The following is a 16,175-nucleotide window of genomic DNA, read 5'->3' on the forward strand; positions in this document are numbered from 1 at the left end:
ACTTGAAATACATAAGCAAAAAAAGGAAATTTCATGTGAAAAATATTTCACTTGGAGACAAAATATTTCTGCGAAACCTTAGCCAGAGAGCATAGAGGCAGAGGTCATAATTCAATCCAAGACTGTTGAGAAATTTTCAACTTGAGATCTCTCAACCCATTTCCCCAACTCTCAGCAGTGAAATTTGCAACAGTGGTTATACCATCAAACAACCAGAGAAACATCAAAGTTCACTGCCAATTCTCATGTGATCAGGGGACCTCTCAAAATTTAAGCAAGTTCATCAGGCGTAGAGAGGAAAGAGTGAAATGTAGGAACTCACTGTGGGAAAACTACTTTGTTTCTGAGTAATCCTCAAAAGTATCCTTAGTTATGAAACTACTTCAGATGGAAAAGGCAAAGGCTAAAGTGAACACTTCAAAAAACAAGCTTTAATTAATCATTAATGACTGATACAAGATCTTTATCAAGGAAAAAGATATTACCAGCTAAGCTGCTGCAGCCAGTCCCCAAATGGAGCAACATGACTCATCTTAACCTGACTTCTCTTCCCTAAATAGGACTCTTCTCTGTCTGAATAAAGCAGATACAAAGGAACTCGGAGCCCATGCTATCACATCCAACCACAGGCAGCATGGAGGAAAGTGGGGCACAGGTCTTAGCCACAGCTTTCCCCAGGGTCCACAGGGTGGGAGAGAACATTCATTGTCGCTGGACAACAAGTATGTCTTCTCTAAAAACACTCTAGACACCGAGGGTCTCTAAACCACTTTCAAAAGTGGGTTAATATGAGCTAGTTATAAAAATTTAAATATGGATCCTCAGGAGGAGCCACGAGCAGGAGCCCAGGACCCGCAGTGTCTTCATAAGTCCCCAGCCCTCTGTGGTTAGGGCAGCGCAGGGCGCATCACCGGACATGGCACTCAGTCTACCAAACACAGGCCATGGGTGCTTGGCACACTGCCCACGGCTGCCTGAGATGGTGACTCACTCAAACACTCGTGAAAAATCCAAAGCGGAGGAAAAATTATGACGACACTGCCAGAGATTTGCTGTTTCTACACCTTGATTTAAAACTCTGAGAATTAAAGGGCAACTTACTTCTCGGGCAGAAGGAAGCTGCTGGGAAAGCGATGCCACTCTTTTCCGACACAGACGTTGACGGGGCGGCCTTCAGGAACGGTGTGGATGGTGGGGTCTGTGGCAATTCGATAAAATTCTGGATACAAATCAAGGGGCCCGTGATACCCTGGAAGGGAGAGGGGTGTGTGAAAGCCGAAGATGAGAGAGGTGAGATTCTGATATTTAATTACAATGCGTGTTTATGTCCCACTGTGATCCGTGTGACAGGCACACAGCAACTCCAACAGGAAGCCCACTCAACCGGTATCAAACACCTCTACAGTCAGGAAGATGATTACAGCAGAGGCCCAATCTTTGCCAGAAATAATTTGCTTTCTTGCCCTTCTCTCCACCCTCCACCTTTTTAATTTCATATTCTTTGAGCCCATTTCAATATTCTGGATCCCAATGAAGATTATAAGAAAGAACATAATCATGGGACTCGAGCCACAGCTCTGCATCCTATGTTTAGGGCTTCCTTAATTTATTCTTTAAAAGGAAAAAAAAATTAATAAGAATAGAGAAGAAGTGTATAGCTAATCACACTAAAAGGAATTCTTAATCTTCTCTTCAGTACATCTAAGGTACAGATGTCACATCCCATTCCTAACACGAAGTCCACAGGTTCTCCATATAGAAAAGTCCTCCCCCTCAGCTTAAGCTGAATTGCATTAAACACTCACGCGTCAAGCAAAAACCAAGGTAAAGAGAGTATGGATTAAGTTACTGTCTGTACATCTACCTCTGAACAGTGCCACAGAGCGAGAAAAGGACAGGAGCCCAAACAGGAAGAGCGTTCCCAACGCCAGCCAATGCGACGTCACGGTATAATGCTCCAGGCGGTATCGCTGAAACACGAAGTGGTAACATTTCTAGAAGGAAAGAAAACTGTTCTGAAAAAAAAGATACACCTTGCAGAATACACATCATCACAAGACACCATCATAACTAAGAGGAAGGAAGCAGCAAAAGAGGCTCCACTGAGAGTCTGAGCATCTGCACACAGTGAGGTTCCCACTCCACCTCCTGAGATTAAAGCAAACTCCGCTAAAGTGTAGATCGGCCTCACCAGAGGGCTTGCCAAGAATGAAATCTCATTGGCTTCACAGGAAACTTCTTTGGATATTTCCCTAGACTGAAGTCCTAATAATTTGTTTTTTTTAAATATTTAAATGAAAATGGCTTTTGGTAGTTGTTTTTTTTTTAAATATACGAAGTATCTCAATCTATTCTGATGTAACTGGTGATCAACCTTCACTTTCCTTACTGACAAGTCTTCATCCAAGTTTTTAGTAACAACAAAATGTCTCATGACCAAACAAGAAGAAAACAGAACTCCCCTCATGGAATATTAGGAAGATGCTCTTAATTATATGCTAAACTATTTCACAAACTAGACGAATATCATTAAGAATATATATACACCTGCATGAATTCTGCAGCCTTTCAGCACCTTCCCATGAGATTTCCTTCCTTCCTTCTTTCCCTCTCAGACTAGAACTACTTTTGGAAAGCAATTTTGCAATACATAACAAGGGCCATAAATATGTTTGAACTCCTTTCATACTTTTTGGAATCTCTCCTAAGGAAACAATCCAAATACCTAAACAAAGATATTTACCCTAGCATTATTTATAATACTGAAATAAGTGAGCAACCTAAACTCTAACATAAATAATGTCTAACCATTATATATAATTGAATATATTATGTATTACATAATAATGTTATATATTATATCCAACTAAGAACACTATATTCTATTAAAATGATGCATATAGATATGGCAACACAATGATATATTAAGAGGGATATAGTTACATGAACCTTAAACTACAATCATAATAGATTCCGTTATATCATTGGCAAAAATGCTAGAAGGAGATTTTGTTAGGGTAGTAGGACTGATTTTAGAAAGAAAAGTAAAAAAGGTAAAAGAAAAATTATCTGTGATGAAGTTCAATTACTTTTATAATTAAAATTATTTTTTCAAACTATTCTCCTAACAAGGATGAGATTTTAAAATATTATGCTAAATGAAAGAAGTCAATCACAAAAGCCCACATATTCTATGATTCGTCTATATGAAATGCCTAGAATAGGCAAAGCTATAGAGATACAAAGTAGATCAGCTGTTGTTTGTGGCTGAGGAAACATTGAGGGGTGGGCAGCTACAACAGCTAAAGGATACAGGTTTTTGAGATGATGAAAATGCTATAAATGACTGGAGTAATGCTTACACAGATCTGTGACTAGCCTAGAAAACACTGTATCGTATACTTTAGATGAGTAAATTCTATGGTTTGTGAATTGTGTGTGCTAAGTCGCTTCAGTCCAGTCAGACTCTTTGAGATCCTATGGACTGTAGCTCGCCAGGCTCCTCTGTCCATGGGATTCTCCAGGCAAGAATACTGGAGAGGGCTGCTGTGCCCTCCTCCAGGGGATCTTCCCCACCCAGCGATCGAACCCCCATCTCTTTCATCTCACCTGCATTGGTTGGCAGGTTCTTTACCACTAGCACCACCTGAGAAGCCCTTGTGAATTATATCTTATCATAAATCTGTTAAGGAAAAAAACCTATTACCCAAATTATTCCTTTTCTAATAATTGAAAATGGAGCAGAGGTTTTAAAAAAAAAAAAGAGTCCAACACTTCCAAGGCCATAAATACAGAAATATTCATGATTAGTTCTGACCTGGACAGGTTTTAAGCCAGGATTACAGTGTCCCATACTGCTAACTGCCTGAAGTAATCCCAAACACAGGTTTCATAACTGAATACACGTTCCATTAGCTCTGCTGTGGTACTACCATTCTGTGCTAGGCCCATATAATGACTTAAAAAAATTCCTTTCATAGCAATTGGATTCTTATTGGCAAGAGAGACAAATTATTACTAACACAAATTAACACTGCAAATATGTGATCAGCAAACAACAGTACAAACAACACCTAAGCAATCAAAGCTTTATAATATGATCTGTATCAACTTTAATGTATGGATAACATACCTCAGGTGGAAGCATTCTGTAATTTGTCTTTAAGCTTTTTGAATGATTTAATGTGAAACAGAATGAAGCAGACATACATTTCCCTGAAACTCACCTGAAGTGCAGAAAGGGCCACAGCACCACAGAGACATATAAGCGGATATACAGGGAAAAGAAATCTCTCCTCTTTGTGAGGCTGGATGAAGAAAATTATAAACCAAATATACATTGGAGCCAAGGTAAGCCAATACGGGTGGCCTAAATTCTGAACTGTAAAACACATAAAAAAAATATCCACCTTTCACCATATTAGAACAAAACAGCATGTTTACTTTCAAAGTTCTCTTGATCTCAAATTTAGGCATATACCCTAGGGCGCCCCATAAAACGTTTCAACTCTTTTATTCACATTTTCTCTGATATAATTAAGGAGTCAAATAAAAAGAGGTATATACTTCTTAGCTCTCCCAAGAGATCCAACATTTAAAGGTAGGTACAATACTGGATTTAGCTGGAACACAAATGAATGTCAGATGAATGGGTAATAGAGCTTAATAATTTCTATACTGGATGAAGAAAAGAAAGACTTCTCTCTCTAGAGAGAGAAGAGTCCTGCCACTAAGACTAAAGATTCCTGAGGTTAACCAAAAGCATAACATAAATTCATTTCTTAGATTTTAATTCTTCTGTTTACTACATTAATCTTCTTACGTATATACCAAATAGCTGTAGATCAAAGGAAAGAAACAAAGTTGGATTCTCAAACTCATCACTGGTTTCTGTCAAGCTACAAACGACACAGAATTTGTTTCAAAGAAAATATAAAAACATTCTTAAAGGAAGTTTGCTGATGGAGTTTTCTCTCTTGTTTGGTAATACCCATCCCATCCACTCTGTACCTCAAAATTAATGCCAAGAATGTACTTTAAACCATATGAAAGAATTGCAGGAATTTAATGAACACTAAGACCCAAGCACCTGCTGGAAAGTTCCTGTGGTCATGGTTAGGTACATGGACACTGAGTGATAAGCCTACAACCCAGAGTGAAGGCATCTCAAACTGTGCTCCTATTAGTGGTAACGAGTAGTACACGGGAATCACCGACCAAGGGTGGATAGACAGCGCCCCCTAGTGTCCATTACGTCTACAATGAGCAAGTCAAGATGACAGATCAGGGTTGTCATCAGAGCCCACCTCAGCACTGCTTAACCTAGCACTCCTTAGTCATACATGCTTTTGAAAACACAGGTGTGTTTTTTTTTTTTGGCCTGGAGACATGCAGGATCTTAGTTCCCCAGCCAGGGACCAGGGATCAACCCCGCACCACCTGCAGTGGAAGCGCAGAGTCTTCTTAATCATCAGGGAAGTTCCTGCAGAAGTTCTTTAGGAATAAACATTCCTGAACTGCAATAACAAGTTTATCTTTTTTTCACTGATGAAATTTTAGGCTATAACTTAGGATATTTACCTTTCCAAGAAGTATTTTAGGTTGGAATTTTCTTTATTATAAGAAAAAATGTTTATCTTCTACAAGTAAACAATCTTTTCCTCTTTTGCATCTTAGAAGCTAACAAACATATTTTAAAAAAAATATGGCCTAAAATTTTGGAACATTCTCTATAAAACATTAATAGTTTCTGTTAAACTATATTTTCGTTTAACTATGTTAAATGTATTGTTTCTGTTATAAAATATACAAAATGTATAAAGAAAAAACAGAGTCTTCAGTTTCTTACTAGGTGGACATGTGGGTACATGACACAATTTTAAACCAAAATTGGATTCCTGCTTTAGAGAACAGCTTAATATATTGTTTTTGTTTTTACTGTTTTTATACTTATATCACAAGCATTTACAAATTTTCCAAAAGTATGAATTATTTTTATAGTCAGAAAAAGTTACTTTAAAAAAAAAAAGAAAAGTGATCCTTAATAAACACAAGGAATGGAGGCATGAGTTAATACCTCAAGGGAACAAACAGCTGAATCCAAACGTGGGACACTATGTATGCAAGATGAAGGACATGGTCTCTTTAGGAACCTTCAGGAGGACAAAGGTCGGGGGGGGAACCTCTAGAAAAGCTTATGAAACGAAACACCTAATTCAGTATATGACTCATTGAGATCCTGCTTTAAACAAACTATAAAAGTTTTTTTTCAGACAGTACTACCTGGGCATTAGATGATATTAAGAAAAAACTGTTAATTTTGTTAGATAATGGCATCAGGGTTATGTTACAACAAAAGTTCTAAAATAAAGCAAAAGTGACTCTGAAGGCTGCTTTCGTATTCTATGAACACAGCAAACTCTTTATAAACCATTAGTAGTAGAAAAGCAGAATGGGGAATGGTATGGAAGGATCACATGACACCCAAACCAGACCAAAAACTTGGAAATTAAATCTTCTTCCAAAACTCAAATGCATTTCTGCTCAGCTCTGTCTTCCATAGAGGAAAAGATGGGCACTATATATCCAGAGCCATGACAACCTGAGAAAATACTGGCTGTGCAACACAAAGCAGCAAGCACTAAATGTGGGGGAATCTCTACATGGCTTAGTTTTCAGATTTTTGGTTGAATTTCCCAGAGATTGTTTGCCTCTAGCGTTGATTATCTTAAGCCATTTACCATGCTAACACACACTTCTTTAAATAGGCTTATCTCCCAAGATTTTTTAAATGCTTTTGCCTCCCCAGGTGATTCTGTAAATCATACAGACTTCCTCACTTGCAATTATTAACCAGATTATCACACAGGTTAACACAGGTTGAATAAACTATAAACAGAAATGGAAACATGCAGTAAGCCAACCATTTCCATAGGAAGAAAATGGAAAATAAAATAAGTTCATTGTTTTTCACTTCTTGGTATACACAGTTACTTCTCTTCCCTCCCCTCAAATCTATCATTCCTTATTCCACTTACCATGAAATCTCTGCAGTAGGTATTCCATGAGAGAAGTCAGTGGTAAGACCAGGAGGGCTAAAGCAAAGACTACATTAAAATTCAGAAATCCATTAATTAAATAGAAATACCAAGGTTCTGTGCCTGAGGGAAATAGAGAGACGAGAAACCATTAGTGGATGCCTCCAATACCTACTACAGTGCTACACTCACAGTGCTCCTTGTCAAGTAAATTTGATGATCCAGTACCTCATGTAAATGAGAGCCCACAAGCCACTCCCCCCCCACCTTAGAAATCAGGTTTCAAATATTTAGTTATCATGACCACTATTTGCTGCTGTTGTTCAGTCGCCAAGTTGTGTCCAACTGTTAGAGACCCCATGGACTGCCGCATACCAGGCTTCCCTGCCCCTCACCATCTCCCAGAGTTTGTCCAAATTCATGTCTATTGAATCGGTGATGCCATCCAACCATCTCATCCTCTGTCGCCCCCTTCTCCTTCTGCCATCAATCTTTCCCAGCATCAGGGTCTTTTCCAGTGAGTCAGCTGTTCACACCAGGTGGCCAAAGTATTGGAGCTTCAGCTTCAGCATCAGTCCTTCCAAAGAGTATTCAGCATTGATATACTTTAAGATTGACTGGTTTGATCTTGCTTTCCAAGGGACTCTCAAGAGGCTTCTCCAGCACTATAGTTTGAAAGCATCAAATCTTCAGTGTTCTGTCTTTACTGCCCATCTCTCACATCTGTACATTACTACTGGACCACTATATCCAGCCCAAATTGCCAAGCCCAAATGGGACTAATACTTTTCAGAAAACCAAACAATATAAATAGTTTAGCAGTGATACCATGATTTATAAGAAGTATTTATTTGGTCTTCACTCCCATTCCTAGAAGAGAGCTCCTAAAACTACCTTCGTAATTCCTAAAGTGGGGAGAAGTGTCTTTTGTTATGCTAATTAGGGGACTTTGGGTAAAGTCCTAGGTAACCTAAGGATGGGGACTAGTTGTGAGAGGAGCCACCTGGTGATTGGAGGGTTAGAACTTTCAGTCCTATCTTTCCCTCCTCTGGGAAGGGGCGAGGGTATAGCAACGGGGTTTAAACACCAATGGCCAGTGATTCAAGCAATGGTGCTCAAGTAATGAGACCTCCATAAAAACCCAAAAGGACAGTGCTCAGAGGGCTTCCGCGCAGGCAAGCAGGTAGGGAAGCACGGGGAGGGGGCAAGGAAGCACCACGCATCCTCCCGCCCACCCTGCCCTACGCACCTCTTCCACCTGGCTTGTCTCCTTTCTAATAAACTGGTCAACAGAAGTAGGTGTTTCTGGAGTCCTGGGAGCCTGAGAAGGGGGCTGTTGGAACTCCTAACCTGGTCAGTCAGAGGCCCGGGTGACAGCCTGGACTTGCAAATAGCACGAAGTAGAGCCCCCCTCCCACCGAGGGCCGGGGGGTGGGGGGCGGGGGCGGTCTTCCCAGGCTGAGCTATGAGGGCCTTGCCTATCTGTTTATCCTGTCACTTTCTAGCATCCTTTCCCCTGATGTGCTCAACCACTTTTCAACAGTGTCTGTTGAAGGGGGACCTTCCACAAAAAGCAATGACTTGTTTTCCTGAGGAAAACCATGTTCAGAGACCCAGACCCTGCTCAGCGTTTCGGATTCAGAATGAAACAAAATGACTGAAAACACAAGGCTTGCTCGCACAAGTTTTGATTCTTTGACTTCAAATCCTGAAACTCAACCGATGAGAGACAGCCCCCCTTTGGCACATTTCGCCGGTTTTCATCTGCTCTTCGCTCATGTGATTACTTCAATCAGGCAGTGAATGACACACGCGGGTTTTAATCACTGCGTGTTGTGACACCCGCCTTGCACCACAGCAATTTCCTGCAATCAGCATTGCTTAAAAGGGTAATCAGAAGGCAGAGGAATACTCAGAAAAGCCTGACATTTCTGCAGCTTGCACAGCAAAATAAGATTAGAAACCAAACCCATAAGGCGAGAAACATCTAAGGGAGGAGGAAGATGCAGAGGAGACCCTGGGGAAGGACTCAGGTTCAACAGTGCGTCACCTTTAGGCAAAGCTCCCTCCTTCCTGTCAAAACACAGGGATAGAGACTGTCCAGGAAGAGAGACTTTGTCCCAGGCCAAGCTCATTAGAAGCATTTGTATCTTGTATTCTTTATAAATAACCTGTTAGGTCACAGAAAACTGCCTGTCTGCTAAGTCACTTCAGTCGTGTCTGACTCTTTGCAACCCCATGAACAGTAGCCCGCCAGGCTCCTCTGTCCATAGGATTCTCCAGGCAAGAATACTGGAGTGGGTTGCACTCCAGTTTTTCTACAGAAACTAAGGATGGTTTTATTTTCAAAGTGGAAAATACATGTCTTCTCTGGGTTTCAATTACTATTTAACAACACGTTTCCTAAATTGAGTCCTTTAGAAGTCCAGTTTCCAGAGAAGTAAGTTTTTGCACAATCATCTCCTGATGGCCACTGTGGAGGCAATACTATCAACCCTGACCCATCTTTTTCTTTACAAAATTTGGAAATTTGACCCTGAGATGATAAGGCAGAATGACTAGAAAGAAGGGGGTCACCCTTCACATCATCTATTTGTTGATGCTTAAACATCAAAAGCCTCTTTCTCTTTGATCTTGGCTAATATATGCTTTTTCAAGGAAAGTGCTCTAGTGTTTTTCTCTTTACCACAATTTACTATGCCCTCCTGTTAGGGCTGTCTACTTTTTTTTTTAATTTATTTATTTATTTTAAGGCTGTCTACCTTTTTACCAAGGTATACTGTACGCTGAGATGTGGAACCAAAAGCATTAAGTTGGTAAACTCAATTATTTTTATGTGTTAAGACCTCATAGATCAAGTTCATAGCTAGGCTGTGAACATTTCGTAATAGACAGTTACTTCCCTGAAGGATCGGGTAGAAACTGGGGAATAAGTCAAGATTTGGGAAGGTTCAAGTGACAAGAGTCTTAAAAACAAGGGCAAAAGGGGACAAAAAATAGTGAATTCTGTTAACCAGTGTCCTCTCCTACTTGATGAGGCATTTGCCTTAAAAGAGTAAAAACTTATATCTCTTTCCAGGGAGATATCCAACACTGCTCTCAGAAATTATCAAAAGTGAACTATGTATTGTAGAAAAAAATATGTCAGAATGACAAGCTAAGCATTTAACTCAAAATGTAAGGTGAAAGGAAGCTGGAAGCAGGGTCTTTGCAGAGGGGGACTCACTTATCTCCCTTTTTATGGAAAGTGCCTCAATCCCTTTCATTCAAATGAGCTCAAGGGAGCTTTGTCAGAGACTAAAAGAAGGGATAATGTTTATTGTTCCATCAACTGAATGAAGGGCAACTATTTTATGGGCCTACAGTTTTACAGAACTCTAGGAACTAAATTATAATAAATCATCCTTATAAATGTCAAATTTGCGCCACCAAGAGGAAAAATCCACCGAGGTTCAACACAAATGATTAACAAAACAAAGAAGGCTCTAGAACAGAGTGACCCTAAGCACGCCTCCAAAGCCTCCTCTGGGGCTTCATCCTCCGCTGCTGCAGGAGTGGAAAGCCATGGGCCTTCTGACCAAGGGCTCTAGCCTTTACCTTCTGAAATCTCCTGTCCTGTGGTCTGACAGATTTGATAAGACAGACAGGCATGGATCATATCCTAAGCTCCAAGTGGCATCCCTGAGCAGACCCGATGTCATTTTTGAGGGAAGAGCACTTCTTACACCCATCCTCCCACACCTGTCCGCCCACGTTTCTCCCGGGCCTGTGTTCTCATCAGAAAGCACAGCTCTTCACACAAAAATACTCAACCTCAACATCAGAGAACTTGAAATGTTACAGGGGGAAGAGGCCAAATCAGTGCCAAGCCCAGTCACTTTCGTTTTTGCAACACGAAATTTCACCTCTTGATCTTTGACTCCATAGAGACGTTTCACCTACAACTTTGCAACTTCCACGTCTACACTACTCTAAATTTCCTAAGCATCGAGTATTCTTGACCTCATCCAAGTAATAGTTGTGAAAAATTGCCTCTGTCCCCTGGCTTCAAAAGACAAGAGTCAGTCCAGGCTTGGAATGTGTCATTAATAAATGTTATTTGGCCAAGAAAGTATAGAAAGGTCCCTTTGAAAACCAGGAACAATGGAGAGAATAAATATTTACAGATCTTCCTCAACTTATGATGGGGTTAAGTCCTGATAAACCCATCATAAACTAAAAACACCGTAAGTCAAAAACACATTTAATATGTCTAACATACCAAACATCATAACTCAGCCTAGCCTACCTCTAACATGGTCAGAACACTTACATTAGCCTACAGTTGGGCAAAATTCACCTAATACCAAGCCTGTTTTATAATACACTGTTGATGGTCTCATGTAATTTACTGGCTACTGTATTGAAAATGAAAAACAGAACAGCTGTCTGGATAAATAATGGCTGGAAGAGTCTCCACGGTTTACTCTCACTTGAGTGGCTGACTGGGAAGTGCGGGTGACTGCCACTGCCCGGCATCACGAGAGACACCTTATCGCCTACTGGAAAAAGATCAAAATTCAAAGTATCGGTTCTACTGAGTATGTATTGCTTTCACACCATCATAAAGTAAAAAAAAAATCAAGTTGAAGCATCATAAGTTGGGGTGGGTTCTAAGTAGCTTCAGTCGTGTCTGACTCTTTGCGACCCCATGGACTGTAGCCCACCAGGCTCCTATGTCCCTGGTATTCTCCAGGCAAGAATACTGGAGTGGGTAGTCATGCCCTCCTCCGGGGGATCTTCCCGACCCAGGGATCGAACCCGTGTCTCTTATGTCTCCTGCATTGGCAGGTGGGATCTGTACCACTAGCACCACCTGGGAAGCCCCATAAATTGGGGACCATCTGCGTATTATTACAATCACAACGGAGAGACTGACATTATCTTGCTTACGCCTGTGTATTCTTACCTAAAAATTGGCTAATGCTGTGAAACTACCTTAAGTTTTTAAAAACGAACTTGATATTCAATCTTTTTGTCTCAGCAGTCCTACATTTGACAGTCTATTTTTCTGCAATGTACCCACCTACTGTCTTCCTGGCAAACTCCTACTCTTCCTTCCAGCTCAGCTCAAAGACCACCCCCTCTCAGAAGTCTTTCCTGACACCAACAGATGAACTTGCTCCTTCAATTCCCTATCATCCCACTGCTGCACATAACACATTGGACTATAATTACCTATTCATGTGTCTGCAGCCTTATCAGACAGCAAATTCTATGAGGAGCAAAATCAATGCTCAAAAGCAACTGATTGAATGTTTCTTTAACTGAAGTCATTTATCCATTCATTCAAGAAGTATTTATAAGCTTATTAGGTTCTTATGAGTAAGAAAACACTAAGAGATGTATGCAAAAACTATCAGCATAAAGCACTTACTCTAAAATTTTCAGATTAAAAAACTAGGTGCCATAGCTAACAAAGCACTTGAAGTGGGAGACTCTTAAAAAAATAGTTGAAATAATGCCAAAAAGTGCCAAACAAGTGAAAGAGTTTCCATGACAAAGACATGCTGTCTGTTTGACAACTGTACAGCAGCAAAGCATCTCTGAAAACATACGTCTCAGGACCTCCCTGGTGGTCCAGTAGTTGAGCCTTCACCTTGCAGTGCAGGGGACGAGGGTTTAATCCCTGGTGGGGAATCAAGTTCTCACGTGCCAAGACTGTACTTTCAGGGATCATTCCTATGCAATCTACAGATTCAGCGTAATCCCTATCGAATTACCAATGGCATTTTTCACAGAACTAGAACAAAAAATTTCACAATTTATATGGAAACACCAAAGATCCCAAATAGCCAAAGGAGTCTTGAGAAAGAAGAATGGAGCTAGAGGAATCAACCTTCCTGACATCAGATTATACTACAAAGATACAGTCACCAAGACAGTATGGTCCTGGCACAAAAACAGAAATATAGACCAATGGAACAAGATAGAAAGCCCAGAAATAAACCCTTGCACCTACGGGTACCTTATTTTTGACAAAGGAGGCAAGAATATACAATGGGGCAAAGACAGCCTCTTGAATAAATGGTGCTGGGAAAACTGGACAGCTACATGCAAAAGAATGAAATTAGAACACTTCCTAACCCCATACACAAAGATAAATTTAAAATGAATAAAAGACCTAAATGTAAGACCAGAAACTATAAAACTCTTAGAGGAAAATATAGGCAGAACACTCGACATAAATCAAAACAAGACTCAACTATGACTCAACTACTAGAGTAATGGAAATAAAAACAAAAGTAAACAAGTGGGACCTGATTAAACTTAAAAGCTTTTGCACAGCAAAGGAAACTATAAGCAAGGGGAAAAGACAAACCTCAGAATGGGAGAAAATAATAGCAAATGAAACAACTGACAAAGGGTTAATTTCCAAAATATACAAGCAGTTTATACAACTCAATGCCAGAAAAACAAACAACCAATCAAAAAGTGGGGAAAAGACCTAAACAGACATTTCTCCAAAGAAGACATACAGATGGCTAACAAACACATGAGAAGATGCTCAACACTGCTCTTTATTAGAGAAATGCAAATCAAAACCACAATGAGATATCACCTCAGACCGGTCAGAATGGCCATCATCAAGTCTACAAACAATAAATGCTGGAGAGAGTGTGGAGAAAAGGGAATGCTCTTGCACTGTTGGTGGGAATGTGAATTGATACAGCCACTATGGAAGACAGTATGGAGATTCCTTAAAAAGCTAGGAATAACACCACCATATGACCCAGCAATCCCATGCCTAGGAATATACCCTGAGGAAAGCAAAACTGAAAAAGACACACATATCCCACTGTTCAATGCAGCACTATTTACAATAGCTAGAACATGGAAGCAACCTAGATGTCCAACAGATGGATGGATAAAGAAGTTGTGGTACATATACACAATGGAATATTACACAGCCATAAAAAGGAATGCATTTGAGTCAGTTCTGATGAGGTGGATGAACCTAGAACCTATTATACAGAGTGAAGTGAGTCAGAAAGAGAAAGATAAATATCATATTTTAACACACATATATGGAATCTAAAAAAATGGTACTGAAGAACTTATTTACAGGGCAGCAATGGAGAAACAGACATAGAGAATAGACTTATGGACATGAGGAGAGGGGAGGAGAGGGGAGGAGAGGGGGAGATGTATGGATAGAGTAACATGGCAACTTTCATTACCATATGTAAAATTGATAGCCAATGGGAATTTGCTGCATGTCTCAGGAAACTCAAACAGGGGCTCTGTATCAATCTAGAGGGGTGGGACGGGACGGGAGATGGGAGGGAGGTTCAAAAGGGAGGGGATATATGTGTACCTATGTTGAGGTTTGACAGAAAACAAAATTCTGTAAAGCAATTATCCTTCAATAAAAAAAGTAAATTAAAATAAATAAATAAAATAAAATAAAAAAGATCTCACATGCCACAGAACAACTAGGTCTGCATGCCACAAATACTGAGTCTAAATGCTCCGGAGCCCACAGGCCACAACTAGAAAGTTCACGTTCTTCACAACTAGAGAGTCTGTGCACCACAATGAAAGATCCTATATGACACAACTAAGAACCAACACAGTCAAGTAAACAAATACATATTTTAAAAAAGATTAGTCTTTCATATTTACTGAATGGACTCAACTATTATGATAAAATTAGGTGACAATGGTAAAGTACTACTTTGTCTGGTCAAAGCTATGGTTTTTCCAGTAGTCATGTATGGATGTGAGAGCTGGACTATAAAAAAAGCTGAGTGCCAAAGAATTGATGCTTTTGAACTGTGGTGTTGGAGAAGACTCTTTAGAGTCCCTTGGACTGTAAGGAGATCCAACCAGTCCATCCTAAGGGAAATCATTCCTGAATATTCATTGGAAGGATGGATGCTGAAGCTGAGACTCCAACACTTTGGCCTCCTGATGCAAAGAACTAGCTCATTGGAAAAGACTCTGATGCTGGGAAAGATTGAAGGCGGGAGGAGAAGGAGACAACAGAGGATGAGATGGTTGGGTGGCATCACTGACTCAAAGGACATGAGTTTGAGTAAGCTCTGGGAGGTGGTGATGGACAGGGAAGCCTGGTGTGCTGAACTCCATGGGGTTGCAAAGAGTCGGACACGGCTGAGTGACTGAACTGATTCTTTTTTAAAATTATTTATTTTGGTTGCACTGGGTCTTTATTGCTGCACATGGGCTTTCCCTAGTTGCTGAGTGTGGGGGTGACTCTCTGGCAGCTATTCTCTAGGTGCATGGGCTTCTCATTGTGGTGTGCAGAGCACAGGCTCCAGGAGCGTGCACTCAAGCAGCGGTAGCACACAGGCTTGGCGGCTGTGGCTTGCAGGCTCTAGAGCTCGGGCTCAGTAGTTGCTGCATCTGGTTTTAGTTGCTTCACGGCCTGTGGGATCTTCACAGTTCAGGGCTCGAACCCACGTCTCCTGGTAGGCGGATTCCTATCTACTGCACTAATAAAGGAAGTCCTACTTCTATTATTTTTAACTTGTATGAAGATAATCCCAACCTAGCATACATCAGGCCTAAACAAAATAGTTCTAGGATATAATAGTGATCAGGGCACTTATGCAATCTGAGGGGTACTCCAGAATGTGTTCATTCTTTCATTCATGCATGAGAAATCTTTACTAAAGACCTAGAATACAGAAAGACTACCGACTCCTAGGTGAAAGAAATATTCTCTGCAAGCCTGCTAAAGCAAAATGGCATTAACATGGAAATCAGACACCTCTGAAGGTTTGTCAAATGCAAAGATGAGAAAAAAGCAAAAAAATTCTACCACCAAAGAACACTCCCTAAAGTCTGGTTGACTTTCTGTGGATGCCCAGTATGACAGTTCTCTAGGGAAGCCCATGGCTCAGTGGTAAAAAATCCGCCTGCAGTATAGGAGACGTGGGTCCAATCCCTGGGTCAGGAAGATCCCCTGGAGAAGGAAATGTCAATCTACTCCAGTATTTTTGCCTGGGACATCCCATGGACAGAGCAATCTGATGGACTACAGTCTGTTGTTCTTCAGTCGTTCATCCACGTCCGACTTTGTCACCCCATGAACTACAGCATGCCAGGCTTCCCAGTCCTTCACTGTCTACCAGA

General features: G+C 40.6%; 1 protein-coding gene across 8 annotated transcripts in view; it reads right to left on the minus strand.

Moving 5' to 3' along the window:
* The window catches only part of ALG9 (ALG9 alpha-1,2-mannosyltransferase), a 115,029-nt gene that overhangs the window by 66,589 nt on the left and 32,265 nt on the right, over positions 1-16,175 (minus strand). For 7 of the 8 annotated variants that reach the window (XM_081543350.1, XM_081543355.1, XM_081543353.1 and 4 more), the window contains exons 9-12: positions 7,038-7,160; positions 4,227-4,381; positions 1,865-1,994; positions 1,102-1,249 (exon numbers count right to left, since the gene is read on the minus strand). In XM_081543350.1, coding sequence (XP_081399476.1) covers positions 1,102-1,249; positions 1,865-1,994; positions 4,227-4,381; positions 7,038-7,160 — 556 coding nt within the window. The remainder of the gene's footprint in view (positions 1-1,101; positions 1,250-1,864; positions 1,995-4,226; positions 4,382-7,037; positions 7,161-16,175) is intronic. The other variant, XM_081543352.1, reaches the window with a different exon arrangement.

Source organism: Giraffa tippelskirchi, chromosome 11, assembly GCF_054371585.1.
Source record: "Giraffa tippelskirchi isolate mGirTip1 chromosome 11, T2T-mGirTip1v1.2.pri, whole genome shotgun sequence".
NCBI lineage: Eukaryota > Metazoa > Chordata > Mammalia > Artiodactyla > Giraffidae > Giraffa > Giraffa tippelskirchi.